Here is a 25035-nt window from a genome sequence, read left to right on the forward strand (position 1 = left end):
GACTCTGTGTATAGACGTGGTGAGATGCGCTCCGAGCCATAGTGGCCTAAAACAACACCATTAAGTATCTCGTGGCTTCCGCAGGACAGAATTCTGGTTTATTTGGGTGCTCTGCTTCCGGGTCTCTCCCAAGCCTGCAATCCAGCTGTCGGCTGGGCTCCAGTCAGCTCCTGGTGGACTAGGAGAGGGTCTGCCCCAAGCTTACCTGGCTGTTGGCAGGATTTGGTTCCTCGCTGGTTTTGGCCACAGGCCGCCCTCAGGGCCTTGCCCGTGGGCGTCTCCGTGGGGCAGCTCACCACGCGGGCGGCTGCTGGCTTCCTCAGAGCACGTGAGCAAGAAAGGTCAGAGAGAGTGCCAGCCAAGGGGGAAAACATGGTCTTTCATACCTGAATCTGGGAGGCGACATCAATCACTTTTGCCTCATTCTATTCTATTCTGTTCTGTTCTACTCTATTCTTTTCTAGTCATTAGAAGCGAGTCACTGGGTGCAGCCCACACTCAGGGGAGGGCATCACAGCAGGGGGTGAACCCCAGGGGGTGGAGTCATTGGGGACCATCCTAGAAATCTGCCTGCCACAGTGACAGAGAAATGCATCAGTGTATGTGCTTCTATTTTCCAAGGAAAATAGTTTTGTCCTAAAGTAGTGATTTATGCTTGATTTTGTGTGTGTTTATTGGCTTGTTTTGACTCCTAGGCTTTAAATTGAGTCCGTTTATTTTTATGAAAAATTACTTCAGTCTTCTCTCGCTCTCTTTATTAATAAACATATCTTCAAGGACCACCATCAATCCAAAGGCTGAATTGGGGAATCATTGGACTAGAATCGTTCTCAAACTCTTTCTTGTTTCAAACTCCACAAGGAGCTGCTTTTCCAGCCAGAAATCAACTTGCAAATGCAGCAGTGCTCAACAAAGTGCATTTCACCCATTACAAATGTGTCTTTACTGGCTAATTAAGCCGCTTAGGATTTGGTGAACAGAAAACCCATAACTGCTTTCTCTCTCCATTCATTATGCGGATGCTGCTTGATGTGCCTTTTTGAAGCTGATACACTGACTTTTTCTATTTTCATTTCAAAAGGAAAGGCTTTAGCCGTGTGCAAACCACAGCAAAATGAAAACCCAGCTTAGCGATAGGCACAGAGGCGTGGGGCTTAATCAAGCACCAATGAAATCAAAGATTACGTTCACACCCATATTTTCTTGGAAATTAAACATTTATTCCAAGCACAAAACTAAAACAGAAGGACATTATTCTGTATTGATAATTTTATTTAGCTGTGCATATTTGTCTCTATTTGTTTACTTGCCGGAGTTACAACAAGCAGGATAGAATGTTGTTTGGAAGCTCCCTAGAGAGCCAAGCGGTAGAGGAAAGAGGATTTATTTTTATGTGAGGGAAATGTCCATATTTGGGATAGTTTATGCTATCTTTGAGTGCAAAATACAAGATTCATGAAATATACGGTGAGAAATTTTTATCATCAGAAGTAGCCTTTGTTTGTTAAAATCAAATATGCTCTTTAAAATCATTTCAAGAATATATCCATTTTCATACTTAACCTAGTAGTACGGACATCAGATAGACATTGGGTGACAGATATATTTCGGAATTAAAGTAATCAGAGGCTAAGAAGGCATGTTAGCGATTTTCCAATGTGTATTTTCTTGGTATTCACAGAATATCTAACCAATTAATGCTATCAAATGCGTATACTCTCTATTTGTTCTTATTTAATTTAAATTTCTGCAGCTTTATTGAAGTATAACTGACACACAATTGCACATTTTAAAGTGCATAATCAGATGAGTTTTGACACGTACGCATACATGAAACCATCAGCACAGTCAAGATAATGAACTTTCACATCAACCCCCAAAAGTTTCTTTGTGGCCTTTGGATTCATCCTCTCTCAATTCCCTCAGCCCCTCCTTCCCACCATTCCCAGGCTAACCTCTGACCTGCTTTTCTGACACTTACCTATGATTGGTTTGCGTTTTCTGGAATTTTTATGAATAGAATTATCCAGTATGTACTGCTTTTTGTCTGGCTTCTTTCACCAGCATAATTATTTTGAGATTCCATCATGTTATTGAGTGTGTCAATAGCTGTTCCTTTTTATTGCCAAGTCGTGGCCTGTAGTAGCCCGCTCTGGTGATCTAGCGGTTAAAGTCTGGTGCTCTCGCCACCGCAGCCCGGGTTCGTTTCCCTGTCAGGCAACCACACCACCCATTCATCGGTTGTCACGCTGTGTCGGCTGCATGTTGCTGTGATGCTAAAAGCTACACCACTGGGATTTCAAATACGAGCAGGGTGACCCATGGAGGACAGGTTTCAGCAGAGCTTCTAGACTAGGCAGACTAGGAAGAAGGACCTGGCCACCCACTTCCTCCCAAAACTGGCCATGAAAACCCTACAAACAGCAGCGGAGCATTGTCTGATATAGTGCTAGAAGTGAGAGGATGGCGCAAAAAGACCAGGCAGGACACAGAATCTCTAGGAGTCGGAATCAAGCTGACAGCACTAACAAGAAAGTAGTCTATAGGATGAGTATGTGAAAACTTGTTTATCTGTTCACCTGTTGATGAGCATTTGGGTCGTTTCCAGCTTTGGGCTATAAATAAAAAGAGCCACCATAGACATTCACGTACAAGGGTTTTGTGGACATAGGCTTTTATTATCGGGGGGTAAATAGTTAGCAATATGACAGGTATTATGGTAGGTGCAATTTTAACTTTTTTCTAAACAGCCAAGTCATTTTCCAAAGTGGCCGTACTATTTTGCATTCCCACCAGCAGGGTAGGAGAGTTCCAGTTCCTCCACATCTTTGTCAACACTTGTGGAAGGAATTTCACGAATGTAGATTTCTTGGTGCATATAGAATATCTTGCCAACTAATGGTGTCAAATATACACAGTCCCCATTTATTTTTAATTCAGTGAGGCTCAGAAGGATCCTATTTTAATTTGAAGAGTTTTCTTTTAAGCCAGCCCTACACAGTTAGTGTGGGGGAGTGGGGTGGGGGGTTGCACTAAGAGTGTGGGCTCAGAAATCAGATCGTCTAGTCTGAACCTTGGTTCTGTCACAAATAATTGTGTCTCCTCATTTTCCTTGACTGTAAAATGCAGTTAATAGCAGTCTCTATCTTGTGGGTTGTTGGGAAGATAAATGCTTTAAAGCATGTGAGCCACCACGGGCCGGGCACATAGCAGTCAGTAGACGTCACTTACACACAATGCAGATGAGCTACAGTCTCTTCAGTTCTTATGGGGAAAAAAACCTGCCTCATCATTCATCCTAAATATGATGAAAAGGATTATTTGTAAAGGAAATAACTTTTTACTGACTTTAAAATTAATATATATACACACATTACAGAGAATTTGGAAAACAGGGTTTGGCCACATGTTAGGCCGAACTACATGGAAACGGTGGACAAAATATAACGAAACAGTTTTGGAAAATACAAAGCTGCACCTCTGGTAATGGTGAGTCAGGAAAGTTTGATCAATATTCTCGCTGAGGAAACTATGAAAGCTTAACAAAATACTAAAACCAGGACAAAACCATCTACTTGAGGCTTCGTATTGCTAAGAAGATGAGAAGAAATACCAGACCACAATACGGAGGAGGTGGAACCCTGGTAAGCACCCCGTGCTTGGGGATGGGGCCTTCAGGGACTGTAAGACAGGAGCGAGTGGGAGCTGGAAGCAGACAGGCGGTCATGGGGACTGAGCTCAGCTCCAAATCATTTCAGCTCTTGTACCTCGTTTGGAGGGGTCCTGGGCTGGTATTGATCCTAGGAGACTGGCAGAAACAAACATAAACGTTCTCTGGCGGAGGTAAGAACCTTTTCAAGTTGTTTCTACAAACATTTTTGCAAAAAACCCCTCTGGCACCAATAAATAATAACCAGGCTAGGAGGAGACACAGCAACATGGACAAAAGACAGCAGAAACAACAGACAGTGGAAACAGACCCACAGAGGTTCAGTTATTAGCATGATCAGATATGACTTTAAAATACCTGTGCTTGTTATATACAAGGAGAAAAAAGACAAGGTGGAGAATTTTTGCAGAGAACTTGAAGCTGCAAAATAGAAAGAAATTGTGAATTCTAACATGTAAGATGTAACCAAAATAATAAATCCCCAATGAGTGGGTTTAACAGTAGGTTAAACACAACTGAAGAGAGAATTAGTGACTTAGAAGAAGGTCTGAAGAAAACACCCAAAGTGAAGCATGGAGAGCAAAAGGATGGTGAACACCGAAGAGCAGATTAAAAGCACAGAGGATATAGTGCTAACATATGCGTACTTGGGGTTCCAGAAGGAAAGAAGAGAGAACGGAGCAGAAGACATATTTGAAGAGAAAATGGCTGAGAAATTTCAAAAGCTGATGAAAGACATCAAGATACTGATTCAAATCCCTGTGAACCCGAAGCGCAAAAATTAAAAACAAAACAAAACCCAAACCAAAACATCAGCATCAAAATAAAACAACTAACATACTGTTTGAAGAAAACCAAAATCAAAAAGAAAAAATTTAAAGCAACCAGATTAAAAAGATGAATGTTCTTGAGTAACATATAAGTAACAGCTAGACTTAGCAGCTGAACTCTTAACAGAAGCCGTGGAAGACCCCTAAACTGCAGTTTAGTAGTGAGAATGAAATAAAAACATCTTCAGACAATGACTGAGAGTGTTTATTAGCAGAAGATCATCACTTAAAGCACAGTTAATAGAACGCGTGCCTGTAATAAAAAAATCGAACCCAGAGGAAGGTATGGGTGACAAGCGACAACAGTGAGCAAAGAAATGGCTAAACACATTGGTAAATCTAAATGAGATTCGACGATTAAAAATACAGCACTACGTCCAGGGGCCAGCCCAGTGGCATCGTAGTTAAGTTCGCCCGCTCTGCCTTGGCAGCCTGGGGTTCACGGATTCGGATCCCGGATGCAGACCCACACACCGCTCATCAAGCCATGCTGTGGCAGCATCCCACGTACAAAATAGACAAAGACTGGCACAGATGTTAGCTCAGTGACAAGCTTCCTCAAGCAAAAAGAGGAAGATTGGTAACAGATGCTAGTTCAGGGCCAATCTTCCTCACAAAAAATAAAGAAATAAATAAAGCACTATGACTACTACTAATTAACTGGAGGAGCTTTAAATATTATGGTGTCCAAAATGCAGTCTTTATCCTGTTTTGCGGGAGAACATAGATATGAACTTTATAAAGTGTGAAATCAAATACACATGTTAAAAAATTCTAAGAGTAACTAGTAAATTACTACTAACTACTAAACCACTAAGCTACTAACTTTCAAACCACTAGAAGGTAAAAAAGGAATAGGGGAAATGTAAGCACTCTAACGAGAAGCTGGGAAAGTAGAAAAGTGAAAAAGTACAAAAGAAAACAGAAAATGTAACGTTAGAGTTGAGAGCCTAAATGTAGCAGTAATAAGAAAACAAGGTGAAAAGATTACAAAAATCTCAGTAAAAGAGCACGGAAATTCAGATTAGACTCTCAAACCCAGTCGTGTTCTATTTTTAAGAAACGCCATTAAAACGTAATGACAGAATGTTTTAAAATAAAGAAATGCACAATTTTCTACCTGGAAACTATTAAGAAAAAGAAAATTGGGGCCAGCCCCAGCGGCCTAGCGGTGAAGTGCAGTGTGCTCCAGTTCAGCGGCCCGGGTTCAGTTCCCGAGTGCAGACCTACGCCGCTCTGTTAGTGGCCATGCTGTGCTGGTGACGCACATACTGAAAAACAGAGGAAGACTGGCAGGGAGGTTAGCTCATGGTGAATCTTCCTCAGCAAACAAACAAACAAACAAACAAACAAACAAAAAAGCCCCAGCTGTTGCAGCAATAAATGACCATTCAATTTACATGTGCGAACACTGTTGAGTTGGACTGGATCTTAATCCGGTTCTAGGGAGGTGGAAGGAGAGCTACACTGGGGGCACGAACAGCTGCCCAGAGCCCTACAGACTTCTGTCGTCATGTGATCCAGAACAGACGTGCTGCATGCTGAATTCTCTGGTGGCAAGCACAGAGCCACACACTGGGCCACACACAGAGTGAGGCCCCTGGACAGACTGGTACAACTAGTCTCCCTTATCACTGATCCTGGGCCCTTCAGCTCTGCTCTGCCTTCCTGGAGGTCCTCCTCTAGGCTTGAGATGGAGGCTTAGGGAGAAGCAGCATCTTGGAGGAACAAGCCAAACCTCCTGGAGGGATCAGCTGACGGAATGTGAATTCAGGCCTCAGGTTCCTGTGAGTGGGAATCAGTGCTCCCAGTGGAATCTGCACTGCTTTCACTCAAGTCTGAATCTTCAGTAGGATTTCTTAGCCTCGTGGCATGTTGTCAGGACAGGAGCATGAGTAAGGAATCACGAGAACTAACTAATGTGGCCTGAGGCAAAATATGCACCAAATATAGGGTGGCAGGACTAATCAATTCCCAGAGTCCCTTCCGGATAATTTGGTGGCATAACGACACTGATGAAGGCTGGAAAGTTTGGAGGATTGCAATGATTAATTTGTGGCCTTCAACAAGTCATCTAACCTAAGTCACAGTGCGCTGTTCTCTAAATCACCCTTACTTCAAAGCGTGGCATGGAGAATAAAATTGAATATACAGACAAAGGACTTTGTCTGACACACTGTCAGTAGGGCACTAAATGCATTTGCGAAGGCTGTGCACTGGACAGCCCCAGGAAGTATTATTTGCATGAACTGTGATGTAAATGGCAACCCCTGGAGTTGTGCAACATGGTGGCCTATGTCATGAACACTCAATCAATGACAATAGAGAGTAAAAATGTGTGGTGCCCTCTCTTTAGCTATTCCAAATCGGCTAAATTTTCAAAACACTAAATCGGCCTCCCAGCCTCTCCTCTTTCCCAAAATTGGAAGTAAGAAAACATGGAAATTATGCTACTTTCAGATATTGTTTACCCACTTAAAAAATTTCTAAAAGGTAATGCTTGAACTAGAGCAGGATTTCCTTTTCGATTGAATCACTTTCTGCATTTCTACACAAAGCCAGACCAATGGACCTCAGGGCTTTCACACCCTACAATGTGTGTGCAAGATGCCGAGTGTCTCCCTCCAAAGCAAAGTGACAAGGGATACATTCAATTGCGCAGACAGAAAGTCTTATTTGTTTTTCCTATCACTTCGTTATACAAGCTCTCTTCTCATCTTATTTAATCCTGAATTGGATGAATAGTAATCTCTATTTTCACTGATGTAAATAAAGAGAGCAAGGCAAAGTTAACAAACTCACCAACACTCATTCATTCATTCAACACATATTTTCTGGTGTTTCCTACTCAGGAGCCAGGCACTGCCCAGCGCACCAGAGATACACTGATAACAGAAGAGGCAAGCTTCTGTCCTCGTCAATCTCCCACTTATGGGCGGGAAGCATACCCAAGCAACACAACGCATTTACAACATAACAGCAGCGAGGGATCTATTGTTCCTAAGGTCTCTTCTCTTCACTATGAACCTGTGCAAAGTAAACTATCTCAAAGGGACTCTGTGAACTCAAAAATAAGAGGAAGAGATTTCAGTTTGATTTTATTGGTTCTACCTGCTGCCCTATCAGATATCTTTTTTTTTTTTTAACACCTAATCAGGCAACTGACAGTGGGCATAAAGCATTTACTGCTTGGGCGATTTGAAAGACGCTCTGAGGAGAGACGCGAAGGACTCACTGACACTTCTAGTGACTTCCAGGGATTGCGGATGTGTGCTGCTGAAGATGCCAAGGGAGATGGATGGGGGCAAATCCAGGAGCTTCACCTGGAGCCGCCACTGCTCTTTGCATGCCTCTCTGCAGATATTGACACAATTAAAATTTCTGTTTCCATCATCCTGCAACTTGGAAAAGGCCTGAAGGGACTTTTCTGCAGGGCCCACTGAACGTGCATGGAAAGATAATCACTGAGACCTTAAAATTCAGGTAAAATCTTCCTCTATTTTTCTTCTTCTCATATCTCATTTCAAGGAGGTAGTGGGCTCTGCAAGTCAGATGCTGCCAAAAGCACATGGCTCTGGGGGTCTGCCCCCAAACCTCAGCTCACGAAAGTGATGACACACAGTGAACTGGAGGCTGAGGGGGAGGTGAGGCAGTGGGAGAGGAGAGTTCTAGACATTGCAGAGGGCGGGCCTGCTTCTTGCCAGTGCCCTGAAGTAGGCGGCAGCACCTGGGAGAGAAATGAAGGCACCTGGGGCAAACCTGAATGTGGGCCTCTGCCCTGGCAGGGGGCTCGTGCTCCAGCCGAGATGGAACACACAGCCAATGCTTCTAGAGACACCACACAGGATGGGACAGTGGCTGTGCTGAGGCTCGTCTCCGATGCCTCGCTCCTTCATTAGACCCTGGACATCATTGCACAAGTCTGGGGGTGACACCCTAAGAAAATTTAAGGTTAATTTTTCCTCAGTTTGGGAAGCAGAGCGTCTGAGGTAGAATTTAGTTTATTTAAAAAAATGACATAAAAAGCCGGCCCCATGGCGTGGTGGTTAAATTCGTGTGCTCCACTTCAGCAGCCTGGGGTTCACCGGTTCAGATCCTGGGCACGGACCTACACCACCTGTCAAGCCGTGCTGTGGTGGCGACCCACATGCAAAACAGAGGAAGATTGGTGTAGATGTTAGCTCAGAGACAATCGTCCTCAAGCAGAAAGAGGAAGATTGGCAACAGATGTTAGCTCAGGGCCAATCTTCCTCACCAAAAAAAACCCCCAAAACCCCCCAAAAACAAAAATCATATATAAGATAGTTTTATGAACATTCGTTTATGCACAAATTCATACTTACATATACACTTACATATACATATGATTCATTCATCTGTAGATCTATCTATAATGGCTACATATCAGACCCTAAGACCTCCGTTCTTGATTCAAAAATGACTAAGAAAAGGTCCCTCGGGCTGGCCCGGTGGTGCAGCGGTTAAGTCCCCATGTTCCGCTTTGGTGGCCCAGGGTTCGCCAGTTCAGATCCCGGGTGTGGATCTATGCACCGCTTGTCAAGCCATGCTGTGGCAGGCGTCCCACATATAAAGTAGGGGAAGGTGGGCACGGATGTTAGCTCAGGGCCAGTCTTCCTCAGCAAAAACAGGAGGAGTGGTGGCAGATGTTAGCTCAGGGCTAACCTTCCTCAAAAAAAAGGGGGGGGGGGCTCCTCACTGTCTGAGAAGAGAAATAGCAAAGTTGACAAGGGTATCAGTTACCTACTGCTGTGTAACAAAACAACAAATTGCAGTGGCTTAAGACAACAAGTATTTAATTAGCTCATGATTTTGCAGGTTGGCAATTTGGGGATCTCCTGGGCTGTGCCATGCTCAGCTGCTCTCTGCTGGACTTGCTCGTGTATCTGCCATCAGCTGCCGGGTCAGCAGCGGGCCAGTTGCTCAAAAGTCAACTCAGCAGCTGCAGTGAGATCCATCTCTACAGGGCGGCTCATCATCCGGGAGGCTGGCTTGGGCTCAATCTCACGGGTTCTCAGGGTTTGAAAAAGGTCAAGATGGCAAGCCCAACGTGTAAGACCATTTCACGTCTCTGCTTGAATCAGGTTTTATGCTGTCTCAATAACCAAAGGAATCATAAGACCAGCCTTTATTCAAGGAATGGAGAAAGAATCCTGCCCTTGGAGAAAGGTAGTGCAAAGTTATCACATAGGGATGTGGATGCAGAGACAGGAAGAATGTGTGGCCATTTTCATAATCAATCACCACAAGAAAACACAATCATGTGCGTTCTAAGCTATACCAAAGCGCTCCTTGAATACAGTAGGACACACAGCAGGGGGTGGGAAATTCCACCAGGGGTTGGTCAGGGAGGAATTCAAACAGGAAGTGATACTGGAACGAAATTGAGCGGGATGAGGAGATGGGAAATGGCCGAGTGCATTCAATAAACCCCACATGCTCTCCGGAGGGCACTGTACAGATGAGGGTGGGATGGTGGCCTGGAGAGAGAAAAGTCTGAGGAGATAGGATGAGGATATTGGGGCATTTTTCTTACATTTCTGAACAAGCACACATCTTTTATTCTATTGTGTTTCTGCCGACTCGTCCCTGTCCTGCCTTCTGGAATCGCACAAAACAAACCTCCTCTCTCGCCATCAGAGAGTTTTCAAGTCCCTCTGAGTAGTCAGGCCACACTCTCTGCTCACCAAATCCATTGTCTCAAGTCCTTCCTCAAAGGGTTCCACGATTTACTGGTTCCTCTTCTAAATGCCTCCAGAACAGAAGCAAAATCCAAGCCAGGAGAGGACGGCGGGCTTTCCCCAAGAGCCCTCCTAAATCTCCCAGACAGGTGGAGGTCCTGAGTCCACCCTTTTTCGGAGGCCACAATCCTATCTCTTTCTCACTGGTGCCAAGGGGAAACACGCAGAGGGCTAAGGAGCTTCCCGCTAACACTTTCCAGGGCTTGGGACTGGGAAGGTCAAGAACGGGGGCAAAATGCTCACTTGGGAGCAATGGTGCCTCCAGCTGCCAGGACAAACAGTCCAGCTCTGCAGGGGATGCCTAGCATGGAGGAGGCTTAGTGGGAGTTGCAAACCCCCTAAAGATTTCCCGCAATGGGCATGACCCTGGTGACTTGGAGCCCCTGAGCCCTGAGAACTCCCAACAGTCAAAGACCCACCTCTACTCCACTTCCTCCTCATCAGGGTCTCGGGATTATTCTGGGCATTGTGTTCTTTTTAGCAGCTTTTCCGTTAAAGGACCCCTAAGGGCACGGTTGGTTTGCGCTTGGCACTCTGAGAATCCGCCACCTCGGAGGTGGGCAAGCAGCGGTTTCAACTATCACCTTAAGACTGGCAGAGGCCACAGGACACTGGGAAGGAGAGAGGTGAAAGGTTAGGAAAGCCTGGTTGTGCAGGCGACCAGGGACAGACTGACGCTAACTTGAAAAGCCGGCCCGAGGTGAAGCGCATTCCACTTGTGAGTCCTGGGCCCGTTTCCGCTTTCAAAGGAGAACGTCTTTTGCCCCATGCTTTTCCCACTGGATTGGAAGTGCCTTTTGACTTATGATATGAAGGAGCCTCCAAAACCTCTTGGGGTGCCTGATGGGTCAAGGAGGACTTGCCTCAGCCCAGTCTGTTCTTCCTGCAGGTAGAGGACCAATCACCTTAGTGTCCCAGGTCGTCAGCTGGTCTTAGGACTCGGATAATCGGTCTTTGAAGGCATCCCAGCCGAGGAGTACTTCCTGGGTTCATCTTGTCACAGCTGGTTGCTTGACTCCCAGTTTTACGACTCGAGTGAGAAATGGGACCACGAGAGGCGTGAGAAGTACGGAGACATGAGCCCTGACCTCTTGGCATTGGCTCCTGCTTCTTGAGGAGGGAAAAGGTAAAGAAGGCAGCATCTACTGTGTCCTGAGACATGTGTGCCATGAATTCTCACGAAGACGCTCTCAGGTAAGGAGTTGGTGGGAAATGCTTTGCTTTCTCTTAAACTCTGTCCTTGAGACCTTTGCTGATGGAGGGCATTGAACCGACATTCCACTGGAGGAGGGAGGGAGGAGCAGAAGAAGGGGCAAATTAGTATGTAGGAAATGAGCCCGTTTTGGTAAAACAATAACAAATATCTGAGTATACTGGAAAACCTATATACACGTGCATAAAGGGGTAGGAGCGTATGTTTGTATGTGTATGATTGCTTAAGCAAGGATGATGAAGGAGTCTACTTATTAGACTGTTAGAATTATCTGGACACACTTCTGCAACTGTGACAATGAGTGAGAACACGCAGAAGGGACAGTGTTTAAAGAAATAGCATAATGAAATGTATTTCCATTCTATAGTTATATATCAGTGTATATAAGGTATACTATAATTCAAAATCATGAAGAGTAAACATGAGTCAAAATAAGAAGAACCAAAAAGACAGGGTTAGCTGTATCTGCTGACTGACAGGAATCCATCATAGATTGTCCAGTGAAACATGGCGCAGAACAATGTGGGCCAAGTGGGACGTCATTTTTAAAAAAGCAAAGAAACAGACAGACCTCCCTGTGTACCTGGGACTGTATATGTGTGTGTGTCTTAGTCCATTTGGGCTGCTGTAACAAAATACCACAGCTGAGGTTGGCTGATAAACAATAGGAGTTGATTTCTCACAGTCCTGGAGGTTGGAAGTCCAAGCTCAGGGTACCAGCATGGACAGGCGAGGGCCCTATCGGGCTCACACTCTTGTATCCTCACATGGTGGAAGGGGCTGGGGAACTCTGCGGGGTCTCTTCTATAAGAGCACTAGTCCCAGTCATGGGGGCACCACCCTCAGGACCCAGTCACCTCCCAAACGCCCCACCTCCTAACTCCATCACATTGGGGGTTAGGATTCCAACAGTGAATGCTGAAGGGACAGAAACATTAAGAATCTAGCAGTCTCTGAGCAGAGAGAGATGTAGGGAAGGATACACATGTGTCTTTTAACATTGGACAACTTGGGAGAGGAGTGCAACTTACATATGTGAGGATGATTCTGATTATACTTTCAATTTAAAATACTTTGCAGTTAGACAGATCATAATCAGAATATAAGACCTCTCTAAGTTAGAACATCACAGATACGCATTTTTAAATTTTGCATTGTAAAAAAATAGGGATAAGCCTATCTTTAAAGTCAGACACAAAGATTTCAACCACTGAATGAAGACACACCCTCAGCTGTACGGAGGTCAGACCCAGCAGAGCTCTTGCTTGCCATTTGGAGACCATGCCTTCTTCTGGACTCTACACCTAGAAATGACCAAAGTATTCTGTGAGGATTAAAGCATCCACCCTCAAACGTGTGCTGAGTATACATGTATACTGGCGAGGAAGAAGGCTGGACACCATGTACAATTCATTAAGTGACATGCAGACACTGCAAGATTCTTGTTCTCTGCTATGTGCTCCCGCCTTACTCCTCTAACCGTTCTAATGGAAAACTCACCCAGGTGCATTCGAGGCCATTTTCCAAGACTACCCTTAGACGTAGTTAACGGGGATTTCGCAACTTATAGGAAGAAAAAGATTTTGGACAAAAGATCTCTTGGACAGTGGAAAGTCCCAGCCAGCCTCTGCCTCCCACTGGGATGGCCAGACCATTTCCACTTTCGCATCTCTGAGAATCACAGAGATGCGGGGTCGGTGAGCCAAGGAGTCAAAAGAGAGATTTCTTGGACTCTCAAGGTCTGGCAGGAGTGCTCTTTTATTGAGAGAATAGTATGGAAGAGCACGGGGTCAGGGCCTATGGGCAGTCAGAGCTGCTGCTGCCGGCATGGGGACAGGACCCAATGGGCAGTCAGAGCTGCTGCTGCCGGCATGGGGACAGGACCCATGGGCAGTCAGAGCTGCTGCTGCTGGCATGGGGACTGGACCCACGAGCAGGAGGAGCTGCCGCTGCCGCTGCAAACATGGGTTGAGAGTAGGGCTAAATTGAAGGCATAGGTACGTGAGTTATTTCTTTCCAAGACAAAGGACAGAATATGTAAAAAAAGTTGTTTAAATGGTATCAGTGCAGGTGGGGTCTGGTTATTGGGTGGCCCTATAACTTTAGATAAGAATCAGACCGGATTAAGTCAGGATGTCCAATGCTTCCCAGAGGCTATTGGTGGTGGGGGGGAGTCAGCTACATGAGGTTACCAGACAAGCACAATAGACAAGACTTAAGTCCTTGCCATCCCCATTAAGAGCCTCTAGCGATAAGGTCATCCCTCCTTCCTCCTGGTGCAGAGAGGGAGACACCCCCAACACGTGGAGACTTCCTTCACAAATGCAAATGTCTCTCATCATAGGGCAAGCAAATCCCACTCCTCAGAGCCTCCTTCAAGTCTGCAGTTTTTAAAAGTAACCAGCCTAAAATAATCCTCATCAACAGGATTTCCTTCTTCATCATTAGCACCAGGCAGAGTTGATCCTGCCTTAAAGCCCTGGCTTCCCTCCACTTCAGAGCCTGTCACCCTCAGGAGCCATGTCTGTCCCTCTGAGAAGTACAAACAGGGCAGCCCGTGGATGGATGTACCAGGCCTGGAAACCCTACCCACGCATCCTGTGCCCTGAGGGTCCCCGTGTCACTCTGCGTCTCATCTCCCAGGGACATGGACACGCCCCGACACCCCCAGTGCTTCCCAGGCCCTTGGACTTGATGCCCTGATCCTAGTTTCTCTGCCCACCACGGAGTCTGGGCATGAACCTGACCCTTCCCATCCTTACCTCGGATGACCCCTGCCTTCATTATAATTCCAGGGTTCACAGGAAATGTCCTCTCTTTTGCTGCTTTATCCTCAGCCAGGTGTTTTCTTGCAGTTCTCTGATCTCAGGATAGGTCAGGTTATACCACAGAACAAAGAAAGAACAGGCAAGCGTCATGGATGTGTCACGACCGGGAGGCAAAACATGTTTGTTATAAAGGGGCCAAAAAGTTTCCAAGCTGCTTCCCTTGCACCCTAGGAGACCCTCTGCAGGACTTATCCAGTAACTGGATCTCCTGTTATGCAGAAAAGGATGGCACCAATGGAGTCTTTCTGCACCAGCTGCCACCTCCACTCCCCCCAAGAGGGAACGGCACATCCCTCCAACCCAGCTTCTCCCAGTGAGGCTAGAGGACTTGGATGGTGAGCTCAGCTTCCTTTAAGAGCCCACCTCTCCTCTTGCAGGCCCTCCTTCCTATCTCTCCCTGCACGTGGCTGGGAGCAGAGGCAGGCGGAGAAGCGGGTTGAGGGGCTTTATCCCATTGCTGTCCTACAGACTGTTTCCCCGCGTCCCGGAGTCCTTCTGCTTCCTCCTCCTGCGGACGACTCAGCTACACCCCTTCTCAACCACACTTCCTTTAGAGCTCCCTTGGCTGAGGCGCTCTCCCAGCCCTCCAGAGCCCCCTGAAGTCCCGTTTTCTTTCCCGCCTTACAGGGTCGCCATGTTTAGGGTCCCGAATTCCACAGCATCTAGATGGGGCTCTCCTCTCTTCTCCTGGCTGGGCGAGCCTGTGGCCTGACCTGGCATGCAGAGTCGGCTGTCCCAAGGCCGCTTCATCCACCCCTTCTGGGTGGTGCTCTCCACGCCCTTGGTTGGCGATGCGGACCACACAGCCTGGAGTGAAGGGTCTCCCGGGGTGGCTAAGCGGTCTGGCCCGCGGTCTTCCCCGACAGGCCCCATCCCACCCACAGCCCTGCTCTGCAGTCACAGGGCCTGAGCGCGGCCCTTCAGGCGCGTGCCCCGCGGCCCTGCCTCTGCCAGGCCTCCTGCCTCTGCAGCCACGCCAGCTCGCTCCGCAGCCGCCTCAGCTCCTGGCTCTGTGCTTGCAGTCTCGCCTGCAGGCGCAGGCAGGCTTCCTCCTTGGCTCGCACCTCCCTGCTCTTGGCCGCCAGCAGGCGCCTCTGGGCCAGCAGGTGGCAGCGTCGGGGCCGGCGCGGCGCAGACGCGGGCCGCCGGCGCTCCAGCAGCTCCTCATAGAAGACGCGGCAGCTGAAGCCCTCCTTGACGCCGCGCTCGGCGTGCGCCACCACGGCGGCCGGGGACGGGAACACGCGGCAGCAGGCCACGCAGCGGAAGCCGTGCTCGCCGGTCCCCAGCCACTCCGGGGTGACCGCGCGGGGCGGCGCCTCCTGCTCCTGGACGGCCGGCGCAGGGGTGTGCGCCTCGGCTTCCTGGACACAGGGCTCCGTGTCGCTGAGCAGGGACTCCGTGTCAGCCGGGCTCGGGGGAGAGCCGATGGTGCTCTCCTGGGAGAGCTCGGCCTCGAAGACGCGGGGCCTCTCGTCCACGGGTGCAAACCCGCTTTCGGTTTGCCACGCGACGGCCACCCCCTTCACGGTGCGCACTTGGGTGTAATAGGCGCACCGCACCCATTGCTTCTCTTTGGGCGACCCGTAGCTGGAGGAGTGGGAGGTCCGCTCCGCTGAAGCAGAGGAGACACACGTCTCTGGGAGTCGGAGGGTCTTCCTGGGCCTGGAGCTCCGGCTTCTGTTTTCCGATGGTGTAGGCTGTGTGGCCCTGTCCTCTTGGGTTGAGGCCTCTGAGAACAGAGTGGGAGTTCCATGAGCTCTGGGGCCTGGTCTCAGAGCCCAGGCTGTTGTGTCGGGGGGTCCCTGGGGGCCTCTCCGTCGCTACCCTCCTCCACCTCTGGGAAACCTCGTCACATCTTCGCATTGCCCCGGCGGGCCCGGGTCCCGAACCTTCCAGTGATGGTTGCACTGCTGGGGGTGACACAAGTCCCCTGAGCACGGTGGTACCAATGACAGTGGTACCCTGTGTCAAAGGTCTGTCGTGGGAGACAATACAATACCCTTTGCGATCTTCTGTTTGTAATTGTAGGATCTTCAGGTTAATTTTTTTTTCCCCTAACATTTGTTGAATGTCAACTATGCTACCCCTCAGGGAGATGTTTTCTATGAAGTTGATTTGCTAGGATAGTTAGAGGTGTTAGCGTGCCAACAGGAGAAATGCTCAGCTCTTTTCAACCCGGTATTGGGGGGGGGGACTTGTAGAAGAAATTCCACTGACAGACATACTATTTTGTACACTTTGTTAAGGCTCTTGCAAGTTTCCTTCTTTCTTAAACCTTTCTTAACCAAGCAACACTAGACCTTTAAAAAGGCTTGCTCGGAACTGACTCCTGAGCACTTCCTCGTGAGATGAGCTCCTTCAGTGTGAAGGCAGAAAACAGATGTCTGTGTCTGAGCGCCCTGATCCCCCACCTCCGTGGTGAGTACATGAAAACCTCACCGAGGGCATCTGCGGGCTTGCTGCGTCAGCCTCAGGGTCTGTGCATGCTTCTGAGGACGGGGCTGGTTTGGAGAGTTCAGGATGCAGAAAGGAAGTGATGGAAGCAAGCTTTGGGTGTGTGTGGGGGAGGGAGTGAAGGGTTCAGGTAGGACCGAGATGGAGAAGACCTCAGGGGGCAGTGGACAGAATCTGCAGACAGAAGACCAGGAGGGAAGAGGAAACCAGCTTGGCCTGTGGCGAGCAGCACATGGGAGTTGTCAGGAAGTTGGGGAGGAGGCAAGGGGAAAAGGAACTGCCTGGGGAAAGGGTTCCGAACTAGGATTTGTAGGATTTCTGCAGAAACACAGGTTAAGAAGAGATTTAGAATGCGATTCTGAAGTGAAGCTTTGCTGTGCCACATCGTAGAGCCCTAGGGAGAGGTGGACGGGAGACAGAGGAGGAGAAGGCAAGGCCTTGGACTGAGGGTAGTGCTGTCTTCCCAGAACCTCTTCTGCCGCAGCCCTGGCTCAGAATGAGGGAGACCTCTGGGGTCGTCGTGGGGTACTGGGCCAACCACCCAGCACCCTTCCATCACTTCTGGATTACTGTTTTTGCTGCCTCACCTGAGGTATTAATTCCCTCTCAGTAGAAAATGCGATGACAGTGAAGGGGACAAGTCCCCTCACCCCTTCTCCCCAGCCCCACGCCGTCTGCCCCAGGGGCTCACTTGCTTCCTGCCTTCGCGTGGCCATAAAGCCCTTCCTAGGGCTCAGGCCTGAGCAGTTAAGTTTCTGGTCTGAGCCAATTGAGGAAAGACCCTCAGACTCACAGTAGGGGGTCCTTCGGTTCACTCACTCATTCCTTCATTTATTCATTCATGTTACACATGTGTTACTTGTCTACTAAATGGCGGTACGTTCACAGTGAAAGCCTCAGTGAGCCTCAGGCCTCTGGCCAAATCCTTCATCTTCGCTCTCCTGGCCATCTGTCTGGGGAAATCAGACCCCTGGCTTCCCAGCTCCCATCCATCAGACTGTTTTCCTCCTCTCCTTACCTGGAGTCTCAGAGATAGGCCTCTTCCTCCCGGATTGCCGCCGATTCATCCTGTCGGGGCAAAGGTGAACTACAAGGATGGTCTCCGGAAGGATTTCTCTCCCTCTTCCCAATCTCAGCCTCTCTTGGGTCGTAGACTCTGAGTGAGTCGTGAATGTCTGTGAGTCGGCAGCTACAGGTGTTGCCCCACAGGGAGATCCCAGATCCATCACCTCTCTGAGAGCAGTTGGGATCTGAGTGAGCTCCAAGTCGTCCAGTAAATCCTGTGTGATGTCATCACTGACATAGCTCAGTTCCGAGGGCCCAGTTTGAACCTCAACGTGGCAACAGTTGAAGTAGGGGTGAGGAGGGCAGCTGAGGGAAGGTGATATAATAATTATGTAATAAAGTGATTTGGGACTTTTCCCTGCCCTCAAGGGGCTTCCCATCCATTTGGAGAGAGGATGAGAGGGCAAAAAATGAGAACAGACTGGGATGGGTGATATCTTTCCCCGAGACCTCTCCTGTGCCTCTGTTTGGAAGTCATCTCTCCAGCCCTGGTCACTCAGTGTCCCCTCTGAACCCCTCTCAGACCTCCTTTGCCTCTGAGCCTTCTCAAAGGCTGTTCCCCCTGACTAGGAGACTGACCCTCCCCTCCCTCCTGGGTCCGCCCCTCCCACGGGGTGGCACAGTGGTGCATGGAGCCGACTCCAGCCATGCTCCTGGGTTTGATCCCTGCTCCACCACCTACTGGATCTTGGACCGGTAAGTGGACCCCTCTCTGCTTCACTTTCCTTTTTCATTTTTTTAAAGATCTCATTTTTTCCTTTTTCTCCCCAAAGTCCCCCGGTACATAGTTGTATATTTTTAGTTGTGGGTCCTCCTAGTTGCGGCACGTGGGACGCCGCCTCAGCCTGGCCTGACGAGCGGTGCCATGTCCGCGCCCAGGATCCGAACCGGCAAAGCCCTGGGCCGCCGAGGCGGAGTGGGTGAACTTAACTGCTTGGCCACGGGGTCAGCCCCTCTGCCTCGCTTTCTGATCTGTAAAATGGAAAGGACTCTCTCCACCTGATAGCATCATTTGGAGGCTGAAGAGGTCAATCCATGGAAAGCATTTAGAACAGTGACTGTTACAGGAGAAGACTATGCTAATGGTCACGGTTACCGTTGTACTGCAGGTCACAGCTTGCTGAGGGTGCGCAGATTAGCTGATGTCCTCGCCCTGAGCATGCAGAGCTCCCGAAAGCCCCCGTCCTTACGCTCCTCCAGGTCCACGGGAGAGGCTCATTTGAAAATCTGTCTCCTTGAATGGGACCGTAAGCAACGTGGAGGCAAACACCGGCTTGCTCTCAGGTCTGTAATCCCAGAAAGTAGGAGAGCGCCTGACACGTAGTAGGCACTCGACACGCATTTGTTGAATGAATGAATGAATGAATGAGTGGTGACTCCCACAAGGACTCCTCCATCCTAGGCATCCCCTGCAGAGCTGGACTGTTTGTCCTGGCAGCTGGAGGCACCATTGCTCCCAAGTGAGCATTTTGCCCCCGTTCTTGACCTTCCCAGTCCCAAGCCCTGGAAAGTGTTAGCGGGAAGCTCCTTAGCCCTCTGCGTGTTTCCCCTTGGCACCAGTGAGAAAGAGATAGGATTGTGGCCTCCGAAAAAGGGTGGACTCAGGACCTCCACCTGTCTGGGAGATTTAGGAGGGCTCTTGGGGAAAGCCCGCCGTCCTCTCCTGGCTTGGATTTTGCTTCTGTTCTGGAGGCATTTAGAAGAGGAACCAGTAAATCGTGGAACCCTTTGAGGAAGGACTTGAGACAATGGATTTGGTGAGCAGAGAGTGTGGCCTGACTACTCAGAGGGACTTGAAAACTCTCTGATGGCGAGAGAGGAGGTTTGTTTTGTGCGATTCCAGAAGGCAGGACAGGGACGAGTCGGCAGAAACACAATAGAATAAAAGATGTGTGCTTGTTCAGAAATGTAAGAAAAATGCCCCAATATCCTCATCCTATCTCCTCAGACTTTTCTCTCTCCAGGCCACCATCCCACCCTCATCTGTACAGTGCCCTCCGGAGAGCATGTGGGGTTTATTGAATGCACTCGGCCATTTCCCATCTCCTCATCCCGCTCAATTTCGTTCCAGTATCACTTCCTGTTTGAATTCCTCCCTGACCAACCCCTGGTGGAATTTCCCACCCCCTGCTGTGTGTCCTACTGTATTCAAGGAGCGCTTTGGTATAGCTTAGAACGCACATGATTGTGTTTTCTTGTGGTGATTGATTATGAAAATGGCCACACATTCTTCCTGTCTCTGCATCCACATCCCTATGTGATAACTTTGCACTACCTTTCTCCAAGGGCAGGATTCTTTCTCCATTCCTTGAATAAAGGCTGGTCTTATGATTCCTTTGGTTATTGAGACAGCATAAAACCTGATTCAAGCAGAGACGTGAAATGGTCTTACACGTTGGGCTTGCCATCTTGACCTTTTTCAAACCCTGAGAACCTGTGAGATTGAGCCCAAGCCAGCCTCCCGGATGATGAGCCGCCCTGTAGAGATGGATCTCACTGCAGCTGCTGAGTTGACTTTTGAGCAACTGGCCCGCTGCTGACCCGGCAGCTGATGGCAGATACACGAGCAAGTCCAGCAGAGAGCAGCTGAGCATGGCACAGCCCAGGAGATCCCCAAATTGCCAACCTGCAAAATCATGAGCTAATTAAATACTTGTTGTCTTAAGCCACTGCAATTTGTTGTTTTGTTACACAGCAGTAGGTAACTGATACCCTTGTCAACTTTGCTATTTCTCTTCTCAGACAGTGAGGAGCCCCCCCCCCCTTTTTTTTGAGGAAGGTTAGCCCTGAGCTAACATCTGCCACCACTCCTCCTGTTTTTGCTGAGGAAGACTGGCCCTGAGCTAACATCCGTGCCCACCTTCCCCTACTTTATATGTGGGACGCCTGCCACAGCATGGCTTGACAAGTGGTGCATAGATCCACACCCGGTATCTGAACTGGCGAACCCTGGGCCACCAAAGCGGAACATGCGGACTTAACTGCTGCACCACCAGGCCAGCCCGAGGGACCTTTTCTTAGTCATTTTTGAATCAAGAACAGAGGTCTTAGGGTCTGATATGTAGCCATTATAGATAGATCTACAGATGAATGAATCATATGTATATGTAAGTGTATATGTAAGTATGAATTTGTGCATAAACGAATGTTCATAAAACTATCTTATATATGATTTTTGTTTTTGGGGGGTTTTGGGGGTTTTTTTTGGTGAGGAAGATTGGCCCTGAGCTAACATCTGTTGCCAATCTTCCTCTTTCTGCTTGAGGACGATTGTCTCTGAGCTAACATCTACACCAATCTTCCTCTGTTTTGCATGTGGGTCGCCACCACAGCACGGCTTGACAGGTGGTGTAGGTCCGTGCCCAGGATCTGAACCGGTGAACCCCAGGCTGCTGAAGTGGAGCACACGAATTTAACCACCACGCCATGGGGCCGGCTTTTTATGTCATTTTTTTAAATAAACTAAATTCTACCTCAGACGCTCTGCTTCCCAAACTGAGGAAAAATTAACCTTAAATTTTCTTAGGGTGTCACCCCCAGACTTGTGCAATGATGTCCAGGGTCTAATGAAGGAGCGAGGCATCGGAGACGAGCCTCAGCACAGCCACTGTCCCATCCTGTGTGGTGTCTCTAGAAGCGTTGGCTGTGTGTTCCATCTCGGCTGGAGCACGAGCCCCCTGCCAGGGCAGAGGCCCACATTCAGGTTTGCCCCAGGTGCCTTCATTTCTCTCCCAGGTGCTGCCGCCTACTTCAGGGCACTGGCAAGAAGCAGGCCCGCCCTCTGCAATGTCTAGAACTCTCCTCTCCCACTGCCTCACCTCCCCCTCAGCCTCCAGTTCACTGTGTGTCATCACTTTCGTGAGCTGAGGTTTGGGGGCAGACCCCCAGAGCCATGTGCTTTTGGCAGCATCTGACTTGCAGAGCCCACTACCTCCTTGAAATGAGATATGAGAAGAAGAAAAATAGAGGAAGATTTTACCTGAATTTTAAGGTCTCAGTGATTATCTTTCCATGCACGTTCAGTGGGCCCTGCAGAAAAGTCCCTTCAGGCCTTTTCCAAGTTGCAGGATGATGGAAACAGAAATTTTAATTGTGTCAATATCTGCAGAGAGGCATGCAAAGAGCAGTGGCGGCTCCAGGTGAAGCTCCTGGATTTGCCCCCATCCATCTCCCTTGGCATCTTCAGCAGCACACATCCGCAATCCCTGGAAGTCACTAGAAGTGTCAGTGAGTCCTTCGCGTCTCTCCTCAGAGCGTCTTTCAAATCGCCCAAGCAGTAAATGCTTTATGCCCACTGTCAGTTGCCTGATTAGGTGTTAAAAAAAAAAAAAGATATCTGATAGGGCAGCAGGTAGAACCAATAAAATCAAACTGAAATCTCTTCCTCTTATTTTTGAGTTCACAGAGTCCCTTTGAGATAGTTTACTTTGCACAGGTTCATAGTGAAGAGAAGAGACCTTAGGAACAATAGATCCCTCGCTGCTGTTATGTTGTAAATGCGTTGTGTTGCTTGGGTATGCTTCCCGCCCATAAGTGGGAGATTGACGAGGACAGAAGCTTGCCTCTTCTGTTATCAGTGTATCTCTGGTGCGCTGGGCAGTGCCTGGCTCCTGAGTAGGAAACACCAGAAAATATGTGTTGAATGAATGAATGAGTGTTGGTGAGTTTGTTAACTTTGCCTTGCTCTCTTTATTTACATCAGTGAAAATAGAGATTACTATTCATCCAATTCAGGATTAAATAAGATGAGAAGAGAGCTTGTATAACGAAGTGATAGGAAAAACAAATAAGACTTTCTGTCTGCGCAATTGAATGTATCCCTTGTCACTTTGCTTTGGAGGGAGACACTCGGCATCTTGCACACACATTGTAGGGTGTGAAAGCCCTGAGGTCCATTGGTCTGGCTTTGTGTAGAAATGCAGAAAGTGATTCAATCGAAAAGGAAATCCTGCTCTAGTTCAAGCATTACCTTTTAGAAATTTTTTAAGTGGGTAAACAATATCTGAAAGTAGCATAATTTCCATGTTTTCTTACTTCCAATTTTGGGAAAGAGGAGAGGCTGGGAGGCCGATTTAGTGTTTTGAAAATTTAGCCGATTTGGAATAGCTAAAGAGAGGGCACACATTTTTACTCTCTATTGTCATTGATTGAGTGTTCATGACATAGGCCGCCATGTTGCACAACTCCAGGGGTTGCCATTTACATCACAGTTCATGCAAATAATACTTCCTGGGGCTGTCCAGTGCACAGCCTTCGCAAATGCATTTAGTGCCCTACTGACAGTGTGTCAGACAAAGTCCTTTGTCTGTATATTCAATTTTATTCTCCATGCCACGCTTTGAAGTAAGGGTGATTTAGAGAACAGCGCACTGTGACTTAGGTTAGATGACTTGTTGAAGGCCACAAATTAATCATTGCAATCCTCCAAACTTTCCAGCCTTCATCAGTGTCGTTATGCCACCAAATTATCCGGAAGGGACTCTGGGAATTGATTAGTCCTGCCACCCTATATTTGGTGCATATTTTGCCTCAGGCCACATTAGTTAGTTCTCGTGATTCCTTACTCATGCTCCTGTCCTGACAACATGCCACGAGGCTAAGAAATCCTACTGAAGATTCAGACTTGAGTGAAAGCAGTGCAGATTCCACTGGGAGCACTGATTCCCACTCACAGGAACCTGAGGCCTGAATTCACATTCCGTCAGCTGATCCCTCCAGGAGGTTTGGCTTGTTCCTCCAAGATGCTGCTTCTCCCTAAGCCTCCATCTCAAGCCTAGAGGAGGACCTCCAGGAAGGCAGAGCAGAGCTGAAGGGCCCAGGATCAGTGATAAGGGAGACTAGTTGTACCAGTCTGTCCAGGGGCCTCACTCTGTGTGTGGCCCAGTGTGTGGCTCTGTGCTTGCCACCAGAGAATTCAGCATGCAGCACGTCTGTTCTGGATCACATGACGACAGAAGTCTGTAGGGCTCTGGGCAGCTGTTCGTGCCCCCAGTGTAGCTCTCCTTCCACCTCCCTAGAACCGGATTAAGATCCAGTCCAACTCAACAGTGTTCGCACATGTAAATTGAATGGTCATTTATTGCTGCAACAGCTGGGGCTTTTTTGTTTGTTTGTTTGTTTGTTTGTTTGCTGAGGAAGATTCACCATGAGCTAACCTCCCTGCCAGTCTTCCTGTGTTTTTCAGTATGTGCGTCACCAGCACAGCATGGCCACTAACAGAGCGGCGTAGGTCTGCACTCGGGAACTGAACCCGGGCCGCTGAACTGGAGCACACTGCACTTCACCGCTAGGCCGCTGGGGCTGGCCCCAATTTTCTTTTTCTTAATAGTTTCCAGGTAGAAAATTGTGCATTTCTTTATTTTAAAACATTCTGTCATTACGTTTTAATGGCGTTTCTTAAAAATAGAACACGACTGGGTTTGAGAGTCTAATCTGAATTTCCGTGCTCTTTTACTGAGATTTTTGTAATCTTTTCACCTTGTTTTCTTATTACTGCTACATTTAGGCTCTCAACTCTAACGTTACATTTTCTGTTTTCTTTTGTACTTTTTCACTTTTCTACTTTCCCAGCTTCTCGTTAGAGTGCTTACATTTCCCCTATTCCTTTTTTACCTTCTAGTGGTTTGAAAGTTAGTAGCTTAGTGGTTTAGTAGTTAGTAGTAATTTACTAGTTACTCTTAGAATTTTTTAACATGTGTATTTGATTTCACACTTTATAAAGTTCATATCTATGTTCTCCCGCAAAACAGGATAAAGACTGCATTTTGGACACCATAATATTTAAAGCTCCTCCAGTTAAAACGCCATAGTGCTTTATTTATTTCTTTATTTTTTGTGAGGAAGATTGGCCCTGAACTAGCATCTGTTACCAATCTTCCTCTTTTTGCTTGAGGAAGCTTGTCACTGAGCTAACATCTGTGCCAGTCTTTGTCTATTTTGTACGTGGGATGCTGCCACAGCATGGCTTGATGAGCGGTGTGTGGGTCTGCATCCGGGATCCGAATCCGTGAACCCCAGGCTGCCAAGGCAGAGCGGGCGAACTTAACTACGATGCCACTGGGCTGGCCCCTAGACGTAGTGCTGTATTTTTAATCGTCGAATCTCATTTAGATTTACCAACGTGTTTAGCCATTTCTTTGCTCACTGTTGTCGCTTGTCACCCATCCCTTCCTCTGGGTTCGATTTTTTTATTACAGGCACGCATTCTATTAAC

The 25035-nt window shown here is 48.0% G+C and overlaps 1 protein-coding gene and 1 long non-coding RNA gene across 2 annotated transcripts; one reads left to right on the forward strand and one right to left on the reverse strand.

Moving 5' to 3' along the window:
* Window positions 1-8539: 8539 nt before the first annotated feature.
* LOC123282464 (protein FAM170B-like) lies at window positions 8540-16166 on the reverse strand. Its single transcript, XM_070519592.1, has 5 exons — window positions 16149-16166; window positions 14926-16105; window positions 14235-14331; window positions 12699-12776; window positions 8540-11540 (listed from the first exon to the last, which is right to left on the reverse strand). Exons 1-2 carry the CDS (start codon window positions 16164-16166, stop codon window positions 15221-15223), a joined length of 903 nt encoding a protein of 300 aa, XP_070375693.1. The 3' UTR covers window positions 8540-11540; window positions 12699-12776; window positions 14235-14331; window positions 14926-15220.
* A 368-nt stretch (window positions 16167-16534) lies between these two features.
* LOC139046249 (uncharacterized) lies at window positions 16535-21641 on the forward strand. The gene is made up of 3 exons (XR_011506084.1): window positions 16535-16721; window positions 18932-19106; window positions 20175-21641. It is a non-coding gene; the product is annotated as an uncharacterized lncRNA (long non-coding RNA).
* The last annotated feature ends 3394 nt before the right edge of the window (window positions 21642-25035 follow it).

The sequence above is a fragment of the Equus asinus genome, chromosome 2 (assembly GCF_041296235.1).
Source record: "Equus asinus isolate D_3611 breed Donkey chromosome 2, EquAss-T2T_v2, whole genome shotgun sequence".
Lineage (NCBI taxonomy): Eukaryota > Metazoa > Chordata > Mammalia > Perissodactyla > Equidae > Equus > Equus asinus.